The 22,689-nt window shown below is 40.3% G+C and overlaps 1 protein-coding gene across 2 annotated transcripts in view; it reads right to left on the reverse strand.

Annotated features, from left to right (window-relative positions):
* The window catches only part of FBN1 (fibrillin 1), a 253,616-nt gene that overhangs the window by 137,025 nt on the left and 93,902 nt on the right, over nucleotides 1–22,689 (reverse strand). For both annotated transcript variants that reach the window (XM_033851648.2, XM_073800934.1), the window contains exon 7: nucleotides 1,931–2,128. In XM_033851648.2, the coding sequence (XP_033707539.1) occupies nucleotides 1,931–2,128 (198 nt within the window). The remainder of the gene's footprint in view (nucleotides 1–1,930; nucleotides 2,129–22,689) is intronic.

Genomic DNA, 22,689 nt, shown 5'->3' on the forward strand with positions numbered 1-22,689 from the left:
AAAAAGTATCACTTTTGATACTTTGGTACAAAAGTATCACTTACTGTTTTACATAAAATGTCCTGGCTCACAGATGAACGACAATATGTGAGTATAATTAGATTATGTTTTACAGCTGATCTCTATTTTGTCTTACACCAGAATTTTCCATTCTTGCTATGTTGAATATGTTTATTAAAATGTTATTTGAAATTACACTTGGACATAGAAGCAAAACTAGACAGTCTTGTTGATCATGATTTTTGGCCAACAGGAAATATACATGAGGGCACTTCTCCACTGGTCATACATTCCAAGGCTGAAGACAGACTAAGTTCCTTTTTGAACCCATTGCTCACAGCCCCTCACATGTGGCCGAAAGACTAAAAACACCAGCAAGGAGAGAGCACCCCAAGCTGATAACAGACCTTCTCTGAAAAAAACCAACCAAACAAGAAGAATTTCATTCTCACAGTGGCAATATAACTGCCACTTTGATTCCATGGGTTTTCACAAATTTTCTTCATATAAAAAAACTCTTTTTCCATTGGATGTTGAAAAAGAGTCAGGAAAGAACAGGAAGAAAATGCTGGAAAAGTCCAGGTTGTATGAAATGAATATCAAAGCTAAAGAGAAGCAGCTCTTCCCTCTCTCCCTCTTCATCTCTTCCCCTGAATTCTCTCAGCACCTCAGCCTCTGACTAGGACTCACAGGCGGCAGTGGAGTACCCAAAATCTGGCTTTCTGGTCACTCTCTGTGAGTTCATGGGTATTAGCTGACTTCAAAACACCATGGCTACGAATTTTTTCAGAACTCCTTGAGACTTTCCAAGGATGAGAAAAATAAGAAGGCACCAAAGAAAAAGGGGGGACAAAACTTACTCTTGATTTTATGAAATTGTACCGTTTACCCTTTTGTAATTCTAGGATTTCAAAGTGACTTCTTGCTGCTCCTAACGTTCGGAAAGATACATTCAAGGGCATACAAAAGAGCTGCATGTTGTACATAGAAGCCAGGGACCAGGATCAACCAGTGTTTATCAGATATGAAATTTATTGAAGTATAATTTAATGGAGATCCACAGAACTGGGTGATTAAGCTCAAGTTCTGCTTTACTGCATATTATCCTTAGAATTAACATACAGAACAAAATCGAACTAGTATCTATTTGCCTCAGAAAAGCATACCTTGAATTTTCTCTAAACACTGCAACTTGCTAAAAAAGCACTGAAGATGTCTAAAGGAAACAGATACAGCCTGGGAGTTTTCAGTCCCATCAGTTTAGTGTGGAGCTGCCTCTGTTCACTTCCTCCTATTTCCTGCCAGACATCCAGACAATAAAAGAATTTGTACAGCTGGAAGGACAGGAGTAAAAGCCAAAAACAGAGTAAGGGCTTCCATGGGAGGCAGGAGAAGAAGCAAGCAGGCAACATCTGGGGATATTTAAAACTGTGAAACAAATCCTAATTTATTTCTGACTTGTAAAAAAAAAAAAAACAGAAAAAACTCCATAATGTAGCATGTAAAATGGAGAGAGGAACAATTTTCCTCAGGTCAACTAAGTACAATCCATGAGACAGAGGAACTCCAGCAATTTCAAATGAAGGGGGAAAAAATTAAGAAAAACAAACTACCTTATTCACAAATTTTGCTTTGTGTTTGTACACAGCATTGCTCTAACATACAGCATTGCTCTAAACAGAATCATACCACCCCCGGGAAACACGTTTGGGGACGGAGGGGGAAACCACTGGCAAGGAAAAATCCAGGGGGACCAGCTGCTGTCTCCGGAGCCACGCTCCTAATGCCTAAGTTGGATATCATGCCGTCAGCGAAATCGTGAAGCTATGCCTCTGACACTGCTTTTCCATTCTCTCCAACTTCACTGGAGAATGGCTCTCCAGAGCAAATAAGATGAATCCATTAATAACTCCATCGGCCCGGGGTTTACCTTGACAAGCTCCTGTGCGGATATTTGGAATGAAGCCGCGCCGACAGGGGTGGGGCTGGGCTGGGCACATCTCACAGGGGTGGCCCCAGGCGCGGCCGACCGTGGCACAGCAGAGTGTTTTTGTACAGACAATCCCGCTGAGCTGTCCCTGGCACATCTGGTTGCTGATCACAGTAAAACACGGGCCTGTCCTGTAATCTGAAAATAAAGAAGGAGAATTCCATGAAAGTCCAGAAAAGCAGGAACTATCATGCGGAAGAACAGCTGGGCCTGTCTTCCTGGACTCCAAGTTGCGAAATGGTCTTCAGGAATAGAACCGCACATCACCGACTCCGTGTGGAGCCTTGGGCAGACCCTTCCGCCTCTGAGCCCCATTTACCTCACCTACGAAAATGAGGATAAAAACACTAGTTCCTATCCACTTTGAAGATACTGTTGTCAGGATCAGATGAGCTAATGGAAAATACTTTACAACCGTGACATGCTATCCAAACATGACATAATCATATTATTTACACATTCATTCACTTAAGAAACTGTATCAGTGACTATTATGAATCAGCCCCTATGCTTGATATAGGTGCTTCAGTGATTCAAAGATCCCAAATCCCTGCCCTCATAGAGTTTACAGTCTATTATTATTTAGGTTGGAGAAAGCAAAGAATTTCAAAACTTGCAACGAGGCAAGTCATGGCACCTTCTTCTCTGCAGTTTCTTGAAAAAGGGAAATGGTTACTTGTTTCTTTTGGATTGGGTCCACCTTATTTCAAATACAACAAACCAAGCAAGCCAAAAACAAACAAACCAACCCCATTCAAAACAAAAAACCACAAGCAGAAATGTTAGATATGCAAAAGACATCAGGTATTTAAAGAGTGAGGGCACTGATCTGAAATCACTGTATCCCTTGGGCAAAAGGATCATCTTCAAGCAAACAGGGATAAGCTAAGACCACCACAGGAGAAGTTCCATTTCCAAGTAGTCTCACCAGTACAAAATCTGTCTCCTTTTTTTTTTTTTTTTTTTGTAAAGGGAGAAAGTCAATCTGGATTCGGCAGCCAGCAAACAAGAAAGATTAAGATGTAGTGAGGACCAAAGCCAAGCTGTCCCCAGCCTCCCCGTGGGAGAAATCTGGGCCATAATAACCCTTTCTGTTCTACAGCGGCCTTGGCTGATAAGGGAGGCTGGGCCGTGGCAAGACTCGTGGGCTCCTATCCACCACCAGCACCGCACGCTTCCTCGTGTCATTTCTGGAAGTGCACAGATAAGAGTGCTTCCTATGAGTCTAGGGATGGACTAAATGACCCCGGTAAGTTCCTTTCACCACTGAATTCTACAGGTATATGAAAATCACTGGGTGTGCTAATGAAACCACCGGGCTATACTTTCATTTTGATGTTCTTCTTTCTTTCTCCAAGTACCTCATGAGTCAGGATATGCAATTCGCTAAGGACAACTCTTTATCACAGCACCCACAAGAGTGAACAGGCTGAACCATGACAACATTTGGGCAATAGCTGACTCTTCCCAGCTTGTGTCCCACTATCCTGCGTATCCCCTCCTCCTGTCTCTCTGTTGCAATTACGATCCCATCTGCTCCCCATCACTAAATGTTCTTCCTCACTCTCCCTTCCTCCTTGCTGGAATGAGTCAGCCACCTGTGGTCAATGGCACTGCCCTAATGCCTGTGCTGGAAGATGAGCCTTCCAAGAAATTCCAAAGACAAAGCTTCACCCAGTCAAGCACAGCAAGAGGATTAGGCCCAAATTACGGCAGCACTTGAGAGATGGACACAATGGTCCAAACATGAAGTCCTCATCTCCACATCTCCCTCTCTCCATGCCAGTGCTTACCAAAGTGTGCTATGATGGGATGCAAGACGACCTTAGATTGTCTTCTTTTAATAGTCATGTATTAATTTCAATTTGAATTATTATTAAAAAGTACAAACCTGACAGACTCATAATTTCATAGATGTTTGCTATGATGAGAATGAATAAAAAAAACCTTCTAATTCAATTTAAAGAAAAATAGGGCCTCCCTGGTGGCGCAGTGGTTGAGAGTCCGCCTGCTGATGCAGGGGACATGGGTTCGTGCCCCAGTCCGGGAAGATCCCACATGCCGTGGAGCGGCTGGGCCCGTGAGCCATGGCCACTGAGCCTGCGCGTCCGGAGCCTGTGCTCCGCAACGGGAGAGGCCACAACAGTGAGAGGCCCGCGTACCACAAAAAAAAGAAAAATATTAAGTAAATACTAGTACAGAATATGCAAGTAGGCCAAAAATTGTGTAACCGGTACAGAAACACAAACAGCATTATCTTTCCAGAAAACCAACCTTAGACCTTTGCTCTCCTGGTGTCTCTACATTCTCTGGCCCAACTTTCCAGCCCTATCTCCTGATACTTCTTTAGTTTATTATTGTCTTTTTACTTTGTTTCTGCATTTTTTTACGCTGATTGCATTTTACTTTTATATTATCAAATTCTAAGTGTATTTTAATATTCTTCATAATATGCCAGATCTATTCAAAATCTGCTATCGTCTTCCATAGTTACTGTATTCAAACAAGGATACAAAAATTAAATGCTTGAGCTGTTGAGTAAAATCTCTGCCCTCATTTCAGTCTGTCAATAAAGAAAAAGTCACTCGGCACCATGGTGGTGTGCAACCAAGTCGCTCCTAAACACAGTAACTGCCTGAACAAAGTCAAATGCTGTAGCCATCATTCTTTCTTTGGCTCAGTTCTTCCAAATAGTACTTAGGGGCATTTATTAAATACTTCTCTGATAGATGGTTTATTTCATATTATAATTTTTTTAACATCTTTATCGGAGTATAATTGCTTTACAATGGTGTGTTAGTTTCTGCTTTAAAACAAAGTGAATCAGCTATACCTATACATATATCCCCATATCTCCTCCCTCTTGCGTCTCCCTATCCCACCCCTCTCTCTGATTGGAAAATAACTATTTCAGACAATTAGGAAAAGGCAGTACCATATAAATAAGAAAATAAAAATCACATGTAATTGCACTTAAAGAAAGTCTGATAACATATCAGTTATATTATCCTACATAATTATACATGTGTGTTTTATTTTTTATCACTAAATGGGAATTATATCAAATATTCAATTTTGAATCCTGCTGTTTTTTTTACTTAACATCGCCGAAAGCATTTTCCCATGTAAATACTATTCTAACACACGGCTTTAATTGCTGCATAATTTTCCATCAAGTTATATCATAAATTATTCAATCATTTAATCTCATGCAACAGCCATCAAGATTTTTATGACTATATACATCTTATATTTGAGACTAGAAAGATCACAGCAACATAATCTTTCATTCAAAAAATAAATAAAACCTTCCATGTTAGGTAACGAGGAAGTAAATTTAGGTTTATTTCCTATTTTCCTCTTGACTTACTGAGACAAATGCAAATACTTTAATCAAATAGACTCTTGTTGGTATGCCATTTTTCAATCTTTAAAAAACATAATGGAACATGAATTTTAGTTTGCAGTTTTCAACACTGCTTGGATTTGTTTTTCCTCTTCATTTTGCCAAGATACTCCATGGAATTATCTTACATACGAGGATTGCAAAGATTCCAGGTACATGCAAATACAGTGTTTTGTGAGTGACACCAGCAAAATCAAGGTCCACTAGAAAACGCTAGGAAAATCTGAGTCAGTCCTATCTAACACTGATTCATGACTTCAGACATGAATTCCTCATTGGAAGGTTTGCATCAGAAGAAAAAATAACCCTAAGACTTTTCCAGGGTCAACAACTTTTTGCCCTCATTTCAATATGAAACACATGGAATAGAAAGAGTACTTGTTAATTCTGACAATATTCATTAGGCATCTCTGGAGCCCATAGGGATCCATCTTTACTACATACACTAAATATCTGGCAAATAGTTTGAGCATGTGTAACAGAATCTACGGACTTAACACATTTCCACACTAGATCCTTATCACTACAGACAAAGAGAAGAACCAGCTCATTTGATCATGCAGCTTAGTAAGTGGACATAAGTGGATTTGTAGAGTCAAATTTTCAACAAAAATGGCTGATTGCAGAGGGAGAGGCATAATCTGGATGAAACAGAATTGGATCTAAAAATGCTTTGGAAGGTAAATGCTGTATTAACGTGGTTTTCAAATGTCATTCCGATTCGGCAGCATGTGCTTTTCGTCCTGTGCTTCATTTAGATTGCCAAAGTTATGCTGTTTTTAGTCCAATACTCCAACCACAGAAAAAATCTGCCCACACTCCCAATTCCTTACTAATAATCCAATTATTTACAATTATTCCCATAGCACTTACGTGATACTAGGCTAAATTTACATACTCTTTTTCAGACAGTCCCAGCTCTAGACAGGGAATGTGCTTAATTCAATGCTTGGATAATATCTGACTCATTCCCTCAACGTAAATCATTATTCCTCATGCAAATAAAATATCGTATTAAAAACACTTTTTGTTCACAAGTTGCTCTACAATCACTTCCTTATAAGACCTCCATGAACTAGGGCAATAGGCCAAGACTTTCTAACATTAAAATGCAATTTTAATTGTTTTTAACTGGCTTACTCTAGTGTGGCTGGTTCATGGGAAATTCTGCATCTACATGTTCCCATTATGAGTGGTTAGGCTCAAGGATTGTTCCCCAGTCCCAACAGATTTGGCCTCAAGGCTTGGGATCTAACCAATGTATATCTGCAGCCTCTAATCCTCAGCTCCTTCCCAGCCCTGCAGCTCAGAATGCTCTGACCTGTGGCGTTACTTCACTTTCATTTGCAATCAGACTTCCCCCTGAAGCAAATGCATCATTCACAGAAAAAGAACTGTAGTACAATGAATTCTTGTCACTCCTACCCAGTCACTAAACCACAAACTGCAGGGAAGGCACAAGGATATAATTTTGGGCACTAGGCTCCAATTATTTTAAATCCATCTTTTCATAAAAATTACAAACAAAACAATGAGATATCAACTTATCTATGATAGAGAGGGTCACAGCATGCTTCTTCCTTCCAGGTAGTTTAGCCTGGGACACATTAAGCTCCTAACGTGTGGAATTTCAATACAACCTTTTGAGGAAGGAGGTCAGAGAACTTTTGGTCTGAGCAAAATGAAAGCAAAGAAGTTCCACGATCGTAATCAGTCTCATAATTGCTGCTGTTTCTTCTTACTCCAATCATTCTTACCCTTAGGACATAACCAAATCACCTAGGGATGTTGTGCAAAATACTGATGCCTGGGTCTCACCCCTGTCCTCCCGTATGCCTCCCTCTTGGAATGTAATTCAGTAGATGGGGCATGGTGGCGGGGCATCCACATTTTGTAAAAGCCCCCAAAGTGAGTTTGCAAAGTGTTTGCAAGATAGCTGAATGCTCACCTGAAAGTCTAACCTTAGAAATGTGAGAGAGCCCATAAGCTGGGATCATTGCCACTCAACAGAACTCAGTATCTTTCAACCAGGACAGACATTCTAATCACAACAAAGTAGTATTCATTTCCATAGTGTTGATTGACTATGAGGCACTTTATCATATTCTTTATTAATTATTTTGACCCCAAGCTCACTAAACCAAACAACGAATCAAAATTTAAGAAGGCTAAACACCAACTACTCCACTGTCCTAATAGTCAACGGAATTCACATTTCCAAGCTCTCCCTTCCCAGTGTCACAAAGCACATTTACATACATGGCATCACTCCACTACCATGATCTCCCACTTCCAGCTTCCCTGTCCAGTGTGGGAGCTGGTACTTGAGTAAAATTCCAGGGGGATTCTCCAAGCAGGATCCAAAGACATTGATCAAACTTACCATAAGTAACGCCAAAAGTTAACTCTTAATTTCCTCCAGAATTGCACTACTGCAGACCACGCTGAAATCTTTCCACACAGCCGCTGATATGATGAAATACACAGTACTAAACATTATCTAAGAAGTTTAGGCCAAAAATAGAAGCTTATATCAAGCTTCTTGACCAAGCTTCCAGTCAAGAGGGCATACAGGGATAGAAGAACAAGATAAATAACACCACAAGGAAGCAATCAGAAAACTCAGCCTGTGTGATTTTCAACGGCAACTGGCCTGAACTTTTCCAAAAGTAAATGACCCCTCATACACAGAAAAAGAAGGTAGAGTTATTATTTTAGATTAAAAAGATATAATAACCAAAACTCAGTTGGACACTGTTTCAAAAAGAGACAACTGGGGAAATTTTATATGGGCTGGATATTAGATGATATTGTGGAATTATTGTTCTCTTAGACATGATCATGGTATTACAGTTATATACGAGATAGCCTTATTGTTTAGAGGTGGAGTGCCATGATGTATTCAATTTAATTTTCAAATCATTTAGCGAAACAGACCATAAATATATATATACAAATATATACACAATATATAATTACCATACATATATAATAATACATACTTATGTAATATGTATTATAAATTATATTGTACATTATATATAATTAAATATATAATGTATATTAAATATATACAAATTAAATATACATAAATTATATATAACATGTAGATAACTAGACATATAATATATACATATATTAGTATATTATACACAAATATATATATACACATATATACATACAGAGTATTATGTGTGTAAAAGTGGGAAAATGTTAAATATTTAGCATAGGTAGAAGGTATGTGGGTATACTTTATATTATTATTTCAACTTTAATGTAGGTCTGAAATTTTTCATAGTAAAAGTTCTTGGGGAGGGATGGGAATTCCTTTCAGGGCTACTTGTACTATGCAATAGTGCATCTCCTATTTCATTCAAGCTGTTTTTTTTTTTTTTTAATGACACAATAAATTTTGAATCTAATTTCCAATCCATATGTTTCTATGAAATACTGCATGCAAGACTGCCTGTTAAACATGGTCTACACAATGTTATTTAAAGAATATGACCTTTTGGCAAATTTTTCTAAACTACACTATGCAAAATGTTTACTTTAAGCAACTGTATCTGCGGTACAGCTTAATTGTATATAACTAATTTTTTTTAAAGTACTTTAGAAATAAAGCATAGGAATAAGCACAACACTATTTCTGTGTTAATGTTTTCCTCTGTCTTTCAACTTCTTTAATTCATAAGTTTAAAGTATTGCCATACAAACTTTAATATAAATATCATTCAAAACTGCAGAAACAGGGACTTCCCTGGTGGCGCGGTAGTTAGGAATCCACCTGCCAATGCAGGGGACATGGGTTCTAGTCCTGGTCGGGGAAGATCCCACATGCCACAGGGCAGCTAAGACCGTGAGCCACAACTACTGAGCCTACACTCTAGAGCCTACGCGCCACAACTACCAAAGCCCGCACGCCTAGAGACCGTGCTCCACAAGAGAAGCCACCACAATGAGAAGCCCACACACCGCAACGAAGAGTGGCCCCCGCTCACTGTAACTAGAGAAAGCCTGTGCGTGGCAACAAAGACAAAATGCAGCCAAAAATCAATCAATCAATAAATTAATTAATTTTTTAAAAAACTGCAGAAACAAGGTGAGTTGTTGTATAGCATTTAATCTAATAGACTAATAGACACAGACTAAGCAATTCACCAAAATCCAAGCCATAGTGCTGCGGACCCGATTTTGTGTGTCAGCAATTCAACTACAGAAAATTATTACCACATTTTATTCTGCTCCATGATGAAGAAAACAGTAAGCAATCTTGTTCAGGGAAGAGAATATCTCATTTCCAAATAATCACTTACCTGACATTATTCATCCCCTCACTGTACATCCTACAAGTCATTACTGATTGCCATTTTCCCCCAGAGTTATCTCTAAACTACTTTTACTAGAAAAAAACAAAATAGTTGGGGGATGGATAAAAGTCACATTCTGGTTTAGGCGATATATTTACCATCAAGATAATAAAATCACAGAGAGTGTCTTCATTTTTAATGGTCTGCAAATTCAACTTGAAAGAACCAGCTGGCTCTGATTTATTCACTTTTAAAACGGCTTGTATGAGTGCCACATTAAACCAAACTGCAGTTTCACCACAGAGCATCAGCTATTGAACAGCAAGACAAAAACAATAGTATTATATAACAATTTGATTTATTTGTTCTTTTATATTTTCTTCAAAGCCACGAAGTAGAAAACATTCTCTACCATCCAAAAGCAAGATTAACAACATAAGAGTAAAGGGCCCTATGATCAATGATATTCAATATAAAAATTTCCAGGACCAACATCTTCTTAGATCAACTCATATATCTCAAAAGTGCCCTGTAATACTGCTTAAGTTCCAAATATAAGTTCTACGAACAATGAATTAAATTTCCGAAGTATCCTAATAGAATGTTTTATCATTAAAATTGGAAGATTTTTATGATAAATGAGATTTTCATATTTGGAAGGTAAAGCCCTATGTTAGTACAGGGATAATAAAAACAAATTGATTAGAAATATTCCACTGCAAGTTCCATTTATATTAAGTACCGAGAATAGTCAAATTCATAGAGGAAAAGTAGAATGGTGGTTGCCAGGGGCTGGAGGAGGTAAGAGTGAGGAGTTATTGTTTAATGGGTTCAGAGTTTCACTTTGGGAAGATGAAAAAGTTCTGGAGATGGATGGTGGTGATGGCTACACACAATGTGAATGTACTTAAAATGCCACTGAACCACACACCTAAAAATGGCTAAAAGAGCAAACTTTATGTATATGTATTTCACCACCATAAAAAAAAAATCCCACTGCATAAAATAAAATCAGACATTCTGAGTTCAATGATCAGGCTCAATGAGTAAACTTTACAACTGTAACATGTAATCAGGGATCCTTTATTCATTCAACAAATATTAATTGTGCTGTATCAGTGGGCAGCATGAGATAAAGTCCCTGACCACATGGAGTTTAAAACCTGCTTGGGGGAGGAAGTCAACAAATACGGGTAAATACATTAAAAAGAATTATAGATTTCAGGTTGTGATTTAGTCTACAAATGAAATAAGCATGCTGCCATGATAAAAAGTAATTGCGGATACCTGACTTGGTAAAGGTTATCAGGGAAGACTTCTTGGAGGAGGTGACATTTAAACTGAGGCCTAAAGGCTGAGAGCAGACAAGCTGTGAACATGAGAGTAAGCGCTTTCCAGGTTTCAGAGACAGCTGGGAGGTAGCCTGGCTTCTCTAGAAATGAGAGAAGGCCGCTGTGCACAGAGCTGAGAGAGGAAGGGGAACGGGGCACACGGTGAAACTGGAACATTAGGCAGGGACTGGATTACACAGCACAGTCTAGGCCACGGTAAGGAGTTTGGATTTGGCTCTAAACTCAACAGGAAGCCACTGAAAACACAATGTGTTAGTTTTAAAGAACTCTGATTAGAAGGTTCAAGAGTGGAAATGAGAAGAAACGTAGTAGTGGCTAAAGGAAGGTGGTGGTGTAGAAATGGAGAGAAGCCAACAGGTGGGGGATGTCCTTTAGTCACCCCGCGGGGGTGGCGGGGGAGAGGCGGGGGCAGGACCAACAGAACTGAAAGATGGATTGGATGTGAAGGGTGAGGGAAACTGAAAAGACAAGGATGTCTCCTGGGTTTCTGGCTTCAGTAGCTGGATATACGGCCAGTCACTTACTGAAATGGAGAATCTGAGGGAAGACTAGGCTCTAACTACCAATAACTAGTATAAAAGTTCTTCACATTTTCACAATCAAGTCCCCAGTGAAGGACAGGTGATTTGAATCGATGAGGCTGGCTCTGCATAAAACTGTATTCTCTGTCAATCTTAATGCTATCAAAACAAAACCTATGTATAATGAAATTATGTCTTGGTCTGTGTATTTTAGCTTTTTCGTGAAATTTCTCATCCTTTTCTTCCTCTTTGTGAGCAAGCATTTAGTCGTATCACATTCAGATAGTTATGTATATAAATTTTAGGGTTGAAATTCATACTTCGAACACGTTTGGCCAAGTCTCACAGAAACCTGAGTGTAAAGTACACACGGCTCAGACCAACAATATGTGACGGAATCCTGGCGTGGTGGGTGGGATTTCCTCCAGGGGAACTTCACTGCTGCTTCTATGAAATGACAGGGCAAGGGAATCCAAGACCACTAGCATTCTAGCTGCCAGCCCTAAGTTCATTCTACAGGAAACAGATACATACCACATTCCAGTGATATTATCAATTCTCAGAGATCTGGTGAAAAACTTAAAGCAAGGACAAAAGTTCAGCCACTTAACCACAACTGAGAAGTGCCTCATATAAATATGGGCTTTCTGTAATACCAAGACAGATAAACGACAGTGAGATAGTTTAGATATACTGGCTGGGAAGTGTTATTTCTAAATTGGCTTTTTACCAAATGTTCATTTGCTTATGGGTACGTGATACCTAGGTTGCTTCTCTCCCTCTCCCACCCCTACACTCTCACACACACACACACACACACACACACACACAGAGCACTGAACTATGCTAATATACAATACTATCAAGTAGTTCTCAAGGTGACCCTCCTATTCTCAGAATTTTTCTTTGGAAGAAAATGTCTGATGAATGAAAAATTCCTGAGACTGTTTCCAGCTCGGGGTCTGGCGCTGAACTCAACTGAAGACAGACAAGTTGGAAGAAAGAACAAGCATTACTCAGAACACGTGAGTGAACTGTGTAGAAGACAGGCACCGAAGCTGAGAGGATGGGCGGGGCCGCAGTACCAAAACCCACTCAGTAGGTTTAATTAACCAACAAAAGGAGATTCCTGAGGAAAATCTGTGCGTGCTCAGATATCCAAATATGGCAGAGACCAAAGACTTAAAAGCATGAGAGCCTCAGAACTGCATTTTTGCTGTGACTTTACAGTCATCCATTTTTAAGATCTATCCCGCCGACTGAGAATGTGTCACTAACTGGACGATCATGGTGGCCTCTTGGCAGCGTCACTGGTAACATACAAGTTTTGACGTTCTGGGACATTTATATGTTTGTACGTGATAACTGTTCTTACAGCACAGGATAGCAATTCTACAAATATTGCATCATGCTCTTTGGAAGCATTATAATAATTATGTCCCAGACATCCCAGGTTCAAGATCTGAAGAGCTGAATATTAATACTATAATATATAGGCAGATAGGCCAATCTAGTTGTAGCTAAGTTCTGCCTAGTGCAGCCAGTGGGAGAATGCTGTATGGCTCAGAAATGTCCACTCTATAGAACTGGTAAAAAAATCTAAAGTTGTGCCTGAGACTACGAAGTCTACCACTATTCAATCGTGTCCTGTCTGAACATTAAAGAGGCACTGTGTTACTCTGCTCTCTTACCACTTACTAAAGATTTACATCAGCTTGGCCAGACATTGGGGTTTCATCTCAGGCTGTTAGTTAGATACGTGTGGAAAGTGCATATGGTTAGAAAATAATAAGAGACAGCATTAAAAGTGGTTTAACATGCCCCAAGAGGCAAGCCGAACACCACAATTTTCTCCAACTGTGGAAGAAAAAACAACTTGAGCCAGATTTTGGCTCTCTGGATGTATGAACAGGTCTATATTGTATTCCCCTGGATATTTACGAAGCATGTTAACAATAATTAAAATTGAATTTCCAAACCTTTCAGGGTAAAAGTTAGGGATATAATATCCACGACCTTGGAGAGTGTTATAATTCAATCTACATCATATTCACCATCCTGGGATTTAACTACTGATATTCAAAATTCACAACTCCTGCACACAGCAAGTGCTCTTAAGCTCTATGCCTGTGCAAATACCTTCTGCTCCAATGCATGTTCCACTTCCGACAATAGTTTTACAGCTAAAACGTAGTGCTGCTGGGCTGTCAGCATTCGAATTTCCTTAGTCTGGGGTTCTTAACTTGAAGATCACACTTGGGACTCAGGAGACCCAAAGGTGCCCTGAAGTTGGATGTAAATCACACGTAGCAACATGGTAGACCTGGAGACATGGCAAAGTGAACCTGGTATCTGAGTGCCAGGTCCAAGCAGGCCAATCATATGTTCTCTTCCAGAAATTTGGAAATGGGATGGAGGAGCGCTGGTTTTAATCTTTACAGGGGCTGGAACCTCAGGTGATGCTACTCGAGAGCTGTGGGCCAGTATGTACTGGAAGCAGCACGGAGCAGACCATTTACATGGAGTAGGGACCAGGTCTGCAGGGAGGACCAAGGACAGAGACCATGTGGCACCAGGGAGAGGTGAGAGAGGATTTGGCCGCTGCTCCCAGCCCTCAAAAAAGCCCTGCTGCACCACTGCCCTTGAGTTCCTGGGACACCCTGGTTCCTCATAACGAATCTCCCTTTCTGCCTCGTAAGCTAGTTTTGTTGCTTCACCAACCTACTTCACCCAACACAGTGTGTGCATTTGTACCTTTTTCATCAGATTCTTAAAAGTATCAAAAAAGGTAATGAGCCTCTGCACTATTTAATAAAAAGGCATTCATAAGAGTGTGCCACTACTTTGATAACTTGTCCAGATTCATCTGAGTTTTATAAAATATATAACTTTACATTCTCAAAGAAAAGTGAAAATACAAAACCCCTCCCAACACAAGCCCAAACCAAAACCACTTCAGCAAGCTGTCCTTGTCAGCAAGGGGGCCACAGAGAAACAGATAAACTTGCAGGAAAATTATCACAGACATACATAAATCGGTAGCTAACTCCTCGTAACACACAAAGCTCTAGCTGCCTATCCCCAAATGGCAGCAGGCAACTGTTGATGATTTTTTTTTTTACATCTTTATTGGAGTATAATTGCTTTACAATGGTGTGTTAGTTTCTGCTTTAGAACAAAGTGAATCGGTTATACATATGCATATGTTCCCATATCTCTTCCCTCTTGCGTCTCCCTCCCACCCCTCCAGGCGGTCACAAAGGTCACAAAGCACCGAGCTGATCTCCCTGTGCTATGCGGCTGCTTCCCACTAGCTATCTACCTTACGTTTGTTAGTGTATATATGTCCATGCCTCTCTCTCGCTTTGTCACGGCTCACCCATCCCCCTCTCCATATCCTCAAGTCCGTTCTCCAGTAGGTCTGTGTCTTTATTCCTGTCTTACCCCTAGGTTCTTCATGACATTTTTTTTTCTTAAATTCCATATATATGTGTTAGCATACGGTATTTGTCTTTCTCTTTCTGACTTACGTCACTCTGTATGACAGACTCTAGGTCTATCCACCTCATCACAAATAGCTCAGTTTCGTTTCTTTTTATGGCTGAGTAATATTCCATTGTATGTATGTGCCACATCTTCTTTATCCATTCATCCGATGATGGACACTTAGGTTGTTTCCATCTCCGGGCTATTGTAAATAGAGCTGCAATGAACATTTTGGTAAATGACTCTTTCTGAAATATGGTTTTCTCAGGGTATATGCCCAGTAGTGGGATTGCTGGGTCATCTGGTAGTTCTATTTGTAGTTTTTTAAGGAACCTCCATACTGTTCTCCATAGTGGCTGTACCAATTCACATTCCCACCAGCAGTGCAAGAGTGATTTTCTCTCACCTGTTTAGGCAGACTACAACACGGGGGTAGAACTGAAAAGGCAGTAAGCCCCAACAGTCAGGAGGCCTGCCTTTCAGTCTCAGCTCAGCAACTAATCTCCTGGGACTCTTGAGTCAGACCCTCCACCTGTCTGATGGACTTCAAGTGGCTGAGCCATGGACCACTCAGATGCCCTGGTGGCCTTTCAGCTGGCCTGAGTCAGGACGGCAGCAACCGGGTTGGGGAGGGAAGATTGTTTCCATCACCCAAGAAGAGCAGAGTGTTGAGTAGAAAGATGTGTCTGACAGGAACTCATTCTTCTACCAGACTTGCTCCTCCTATACTTGTTATTTTGGTGAAGGGTGTCATCATAGCCCAGATCACCCAGTCCACAAACCTGGGGGTGGGGGTGTCACAGAAGCCCTCGTACCCCATACTCAACCATCCCCACAAACCCTGCAGACTTTACCATCCCAACAGCTTCTGAATTTGCCCCTCCTCTGTAGCCCAGCTGTCATTGCCTTGCTCTAGATCCCCTTTTCTTCTAACCTGCGGGAGTGAACTTAACTGAAGTTGGAACCTAAGGTGCTTTGCAAAACGGTCCCTACCCAGTTTTGTCTCTTGCCACTCCCCTATGTGCAGTCCCTCTCTAGTGACACTGAGCGAAATGTAGTTCCTCAACTCATGGTGCTGTTTCCAATACATATGCCTTTGCAAATGCTGTTCCCTCTGCCTGGAATGCCCTGCCTCCCCTATTTTCCCAGCTAACCGCCCTTCTGGAAGTCTTCCCTGACCACTTTCCTCTTCCTCCCTCTGTGGCACTAATTAAATTCCATAGTAATTGCTGACTTATATAACTACCTCTTATCAGACTGTGAGCCTTAAGGACAAATATTTTATCTCATTAAACTTTGCATCCCCAGGGCCTAGACTAGTTTCTGGGTACATAACAAGCAGGCGAGTACTTTTAAATGGATACATATGGAAAATTCCGAATCTTCCAAGTTATTCCGAATCCATAATCATTTACACTTTCATCCCCTTTGCCCAAGCTATAATTTGGTACGTGTGATTCCCTGAATCTATCATATTTGATTTGTACCCTAAGTCTCAAATCATCAATGGACAGTCAGCCTTTAGATCAGTTTCTTCTACCTCCTGGGGTTGCATGAGTAATAAATCAAACCGTGTACGCAAAATACCTACCAAAGGTCCTAGTTCTTCTACTTTTCCCTTTCTCCCACACAGAACATGGTTACAGACTGCTGATCTCTTCAGCTACTCTTAAAAACAGATAATGAGGGCTTCCCTTGTGGCGCAGTGGTTGAGAGTCCGCCTGCCAATGCAGGGGACCCAGGTTCGTGCCCCGATCTGGGAAGATCCCACATGCCACGGAGCGGCTGGGCCCGTGAGCCATGGCCACTGAGCCTGCGCGTCCGGAGCCTGTGCTCCACAACGGGAGAGGCCACAACAGTGAGAGGTCCGCATACCGCAAAAAAAAAAAAAATAATTCCGCTGATGCACAGATGACAGGACGTATACCTTTTAATCTGTTTCTGTTTTGAAGAGCTGATAGATTTGTTTTAAGTCATCTCTACTCTCTTGCTTGGCCCCCTCTCTTGAACAATTGCTGGGATTTGCAAAATAGAGCAAAAGGAAAGGCTGACGTGCAGATCAGGTCCAAGCCTGGATTCGTGAAGCCCTGCCCTGTGCATGTTAAAAGGCACAGGTGGACAGCTGATCCAGCCCCATCCACAATCACTTTCTCCTTAGCCACCTTCCAGCTAGTAGTGGACACGTGCCCAGGCCTGGTCAAGAAGATGCAAGAGGAGACCTACAGGGTGGAGTGTCAAAGAAAGCTTTTCATTCTCTGATAAAATGAGACACACTCATCTGGACTGCCCCCTTGTCCCTTATCCTTTTCACCCTTTTAGAAAGATGTGATGCCTGTAAGTCCATCAGCCAGCTTGCAGTCATGAGGACAAAAGTCCATGCACTAAGGGTGGTAAAGCAGAAAGAAAAAAAGAGCCTTTGATGACATTTTTGATACCTCCAAATCCATTTGTGACATAAGAAAAATTAACCCCTAATTTGTTTAAGCCACCTTGGTTAGGTTTTCTATTACTTCATACAAACTCATTTCTAACTGAGACACCAAGTACATAAATTTTGTTGTCATTCAACACATATATAAGCGAATGATCCAAGAATAAGATATTGCATTCCTCGAATTTTTATGTAGCACGTATTTTAAAGATTGAGAGCAAAAATGACTAAGCAAAGCAAGTCAAGTGCGTAAATAAATTTCACCCAAATTCAAAAGAGAATTCCAGATATTATTCCTTCATGAACTCATATTCTAAAAATCAACTTAATTTTCCTTCCTGGCAACGGGATAAGGTGTCTAGCGTTGGGACATGAGTAGCCTCTGCTAACCCGCCTTAATACTCTGCTCTCTGACGTACACACATTTTAAATTAATCAACAGAGAAATGGTCATATGTATCATCACCATCACAAGAGTTACTGGCAACTCTCATTGGTAAAATACATTCCATTTTTTTAATATAAGCTCACTGATACCTCTGTTTGAATAGACCATGATTCTCTATTCTATTTTCCTAACAGTTGAGGTATTTTTAAAGTGATGTCCCCCATATACATCCCTTAACTGGAAATAAAGACCACTATCCCCTCCCCCAGGTTCCCAATTGATACATGTATTCAATTTGTTACCATAACAATCATAAACAAATACAGTGGACATCTGGAACGAATGGAATTCTGGAGCTATTCCCAAACAGTGGCAATTTCAAACTATATGTCAATAAGAATGTACTGAACAGAAAGCAAAGAACTATGTAAATGCCGAGGAGGTTGGTGGGTCCGGAGAGGCTGGAAGGTAGTTATTGCCTTTGTATTAACACCGGGAATTAGCCCTGAAATAGGGTAACAGTGCTAATACTTTACGCAGACACAGATGGTCTATACAACCAATAAAAACGGATTCTTAGCTTCATAATCTGTTGTTTTGTCTCAGAGTAGGGGAAGGGAAAGGGTGGTACATAAACTTTTATCACACTTTCTTTTCCACTCCCCTCCCCTCATTCCTTTGTGAGTAGAACTGGTTTTTGTCTGTTTGTTTGTTTGTTTGTTCTTAATCCTGGTTGTTAATTTGAAAAGATTTATCCAGACCTTGGAAAACTTCCTAATGACAAGTCTGATTTGAGAGAAATGCTTAGCCCTTTAACACAGGAAATTCCATAATTATGAGCTTGTGTGCTTCAAAAATTTATGTATAAGATGAGTACTGGAACCTCTCATTTTAGAATTGGAAAGAAACTTATAGAAGAAGGAAAAGAAATCAAACATTTAAAGAGCATTGTGCTGGCTACTTTTACATGCAGTCTCACCCAATTCTCACAAGTCTCTGAAAGAGATTCCTGCCCCATTTTATAGAAGAGAAAACTGAGGCTCAGAGTAAAGGAAATTGCCCAAGGCTATACAAATGTTAAGTGGCAGAATGAAAATCCTAATTTTGGTATTTCTGATTCTAAAATCTGTGCTTTTCTCACTATACCACTTTGCCTTTCTCAAAGAGATAATATAATTTATACAAGGGTAAATGAAAACTCAGAGAGGTGAAGTAATTTTTCAATGTCATAAAGTAAATTGATGGCAGATGGAATTAGAACTTTGATCTCTCATATCTTAGATCAGGCCCTGTCTGTTACTTCATACCTCCTCTTAGGTCTCATTTTTTTTTTTTTGTCTTCATGTACCCCAGGATTAAATCACAACCCTTGAGATTAAAGCAGTGTTTGTATCAGTGTCTGTATCTCACTTCCCATACCCTTAAATCTTGAGTTATATTTAAACCTTCAGGGTGGTGTTGAGGTGTTTGCATGAAACGCAAATTATTCCAATTTTGTTTTTATTAACATTTTCACCTTAAATCAGGATAGCACAGAAGCAATTTTGGTGTCAGTTGAAAAATATATGCATTAAAATTGATAACAGAGGTAGTTATCTCTGTGGAATGAAGCCATCAATGGGATGGGGAAGCTCAAATAGGTATTGGCATTGTCCGACTGCTTATGTTGGGTGGTGTGTATTCTTTTATTAGCTTTGTAACTAACATATATATGACATATATTTTTAAATGTGTCATATGTTACATTGAAAAAGTATTAGAAAGAGAGAAGGTTAAGCCACATACACATTGTATCTGCAAACTAAGGTATAAGTGACTAATACAGCTATGTGACCCTGGGCAAATTATTTACTCTCTCATCTTCGCTTTTCTTAATTATAAATAAGGATAACAATAGCCAGCGTGCTTGTAAGAATAATATGAGATAAAGGATGTAAAATAATTAATCCTGTATAGTATTAGCTCTTTTTATTCTATGACAATGATACTGTAATGCCTCATTTGATTGGTTTCTTTTTCACGTAAGATGAATCTTTAGATAGGTTTCTTCTGCATCAGACAGAACTGACCCTCATTTGTGCACTATTCAAACATAAGACCATGTATAATGTACATTAATTTCATCTATATATGTTATGTATGTCCATATCTATGTAAATTTCACACACTGTTCCTTTGTGTCTTGTTTCCTTCCTTGTTCTCCTTGACCCAAGACTAAAGGTTCCCAGCACTGAGAATCTGTGTCCAGTTAAAGGCTGTCAGGCTGATCCCAGCTACTCGTTACTGAGGAATGTACACAGTACCTGTTAACCCAGCTTGAGCTTCAGAGCTCTGATCCACCTGTGCAGACTCACCCCACCCCACGTCTACACACAGCACAGAGATCTGGGAAAACTATTTGGCATGGTCTGTATTATCCAAGAACATGGCTGGTTGTCTCATCCCAGAATGCCCTTCCCCCCTTCAAAAGCCTTCTCATCTTTCAAGCCTAAACTTAAACATTTCATCTTGGGGGAAGCCCAAGGAACACACACAATCCCTGTTTCAATCGAAATGAACATCTTCATCTTCTGAGCTCTCCTGGCGCATTGCCTTTACACTGCCTATTGGGCATTCACACCATTTGGCCTTGTGGCATAGATAGAAGCATACAGGTATAGCCCACTGAATGGTAAATTCCCTAGGAGGAGGGATAGTCTCTCGTGTGTCTCTGACTTCTCATCCCCTATCCCCAAATGCCAGGAACAGAAGATGCTTAATATATATGTTTGTTGAACCAAGCTGTTAACTGGATACAAAAATTGTTCTTGCTTTCCTTTGGGTCATGCACAACCACTAGCAATTATACACATTCCTTAGATGAGCTCATGTGAAGTTGATTAATTCTCCAACTCAGCAGGTTATCAGAACTGAATGTACCCAGCTCATCTACATGGTAAGATAATAAACAAGTTTTTGCCTGCTAAATTTCTAATGGTGGTCTCTGAAAGAATCTTTCCACCAGCTGTATAACTCAAGTCTCTCCCAAATAGAGGATTTAAGCGAAAGGGCTTTTTAAAGGTAGTAATGTACCTAATCACCACAAATACCTTATCTCTCAAAGACAATTTTGCTCTACATCGTTTCAGGAGAAAATGCGACATCTATGAATTTAATTTTTGCCCTCACAGATTATAACCATGCATAGGTTAACAGCTTAATGGGGGTAAGGTTTTAGGTGAGTACAGCAAACCTCAAAGGTTAGTGGCTCTCTTTCTGTATCAGTGGAATCTTGGCACAGTTTTGGAAGAGTCTTTATGACTCACCTTCAATTTCCATCTACTCACGGAATAAAACCACCATGAAATAGGGGTTGGAAAGAAAGATTTAAAATCAAGCTTCAACCATGGCAGATTCTAAATCCAGCCAATGCCAGCCAAGTCTGAGCTTGAAAATGCTCATAAGAAGAGGCAAGGTTTTACGAAACAATCCTCTCTGATGAGTTAAGTACAAGTGAATCAGAAACATATGGGTTAAATTCCCCTTGAAATACCCATGGATTTAAAATTAAGTGGAAAAGTGCTTGGCACAGCATAAATTCCAAGCATCTGAAATGCAGTTAACAATCATTTTCTTTGAGACCTTAACAAGAGAGTCTCCCTCCAATTTCTTGCACAAAAGGCCAGGTAGGACTTTTTATGTCAGCGGCAGGTACATCTCACAGCGAAGATAGCGGCTGTCCACACAAGCAGTCTGATTTGAATTCCAGCCATGCCCACTGTGCCGCTCAATTCCTTCATGCATCAAGTGGAGATAAGGACAGCTCCTCATATGATGGTTAAGGTTTAGGTGAAATATTATATGTCAAATACCTAGAAGGGTCCCAAATACATAGTTTTTATTAGTAATACTTTCGAAATCATCACCCAGAAAGGGGCTGATAACACAGTGATTTCACTTAAGAAAAAGCTTCTTAAAGATACATTACTAAGCAGAATCACCTGCCCCAACTCACAGATTTTTTTAGGATGCCCTTCTTTGTGGCAGACTGTATCGGTGTAGGAAGGGATCTGAGGTTCCCCAGCTCAAGACTAAGAGGAGTGTTGAGTGCACACGACAGAGCTGCAACAGAAAGAGTCTGTGCTTTGTGGAAAGAAGCAGTGTGGCAGGTGGAAAGATGAGCACTTAGAATCAAAATCTCCATTTATTCAAGAGTTTGTTAACATTATGTGAATCCCTGGCTTCTAGGATCAAAAAGGTCCTAACTCTTCATTACAGATGAAAAAACCGATGAGGGCAGAGAAATGACTTGCCCAAGATCACATGGCTATTGAAAAGCAGAGCCAGCACTAGAACTTGTTTCCTGCCTCCTAGTCCAGTACTATTCTCACTAAATCATGTTACTACTCTGGATGTGAGCCTGATAAACTCCGGTTCCAAGTGGCAATTGGTTTCCCCTCCAGGGGAGTGATGGAAGGGGCAGCAGAGTCCTTTTTAACCTTGGAACATGCCAGAGATGGCGTCAAGAAAGCCAGGTTTAAACCAGGTCAGCCAGAAGGGTTTGTCTAAAGCACAGCTGAGCAAGCTCCATTGAAGCCAGGATTCCATCAGTACGACGGGTGTGTCAGCGACAAAGTTGAGTGAACTAAGTTCACGCCAAGTATTCATTGAGAAGGCTAGGCAAGATGGGTCCAGGTTGGGGAAGGGAAAAGAAAGGGATGAGGTGAAGGTTTCAGGAAAGGTACTAGGCAACTACTGGGTTTTTCTCTATGGCATCTTTCCTCCACTGGGGCTGCTCTGAGCATACTTAGCTGCTTGCGGAGGGG

This window comes from Tursiops truncatus, chromosome 2 (genome assembly GCF_011762595.2).
Source record: "Tursiops truncatus isolate mTurTru1 chromosome 2, mTurTru1.mat.Y, whole genome shotgun sequence".
NCBI classification, from domain to species: Eukaryota; Metazoa; Chordata; class Mammalia; order Artiodactyla; family Delphinidae; genus Tursiops; species Tursiops truncatus.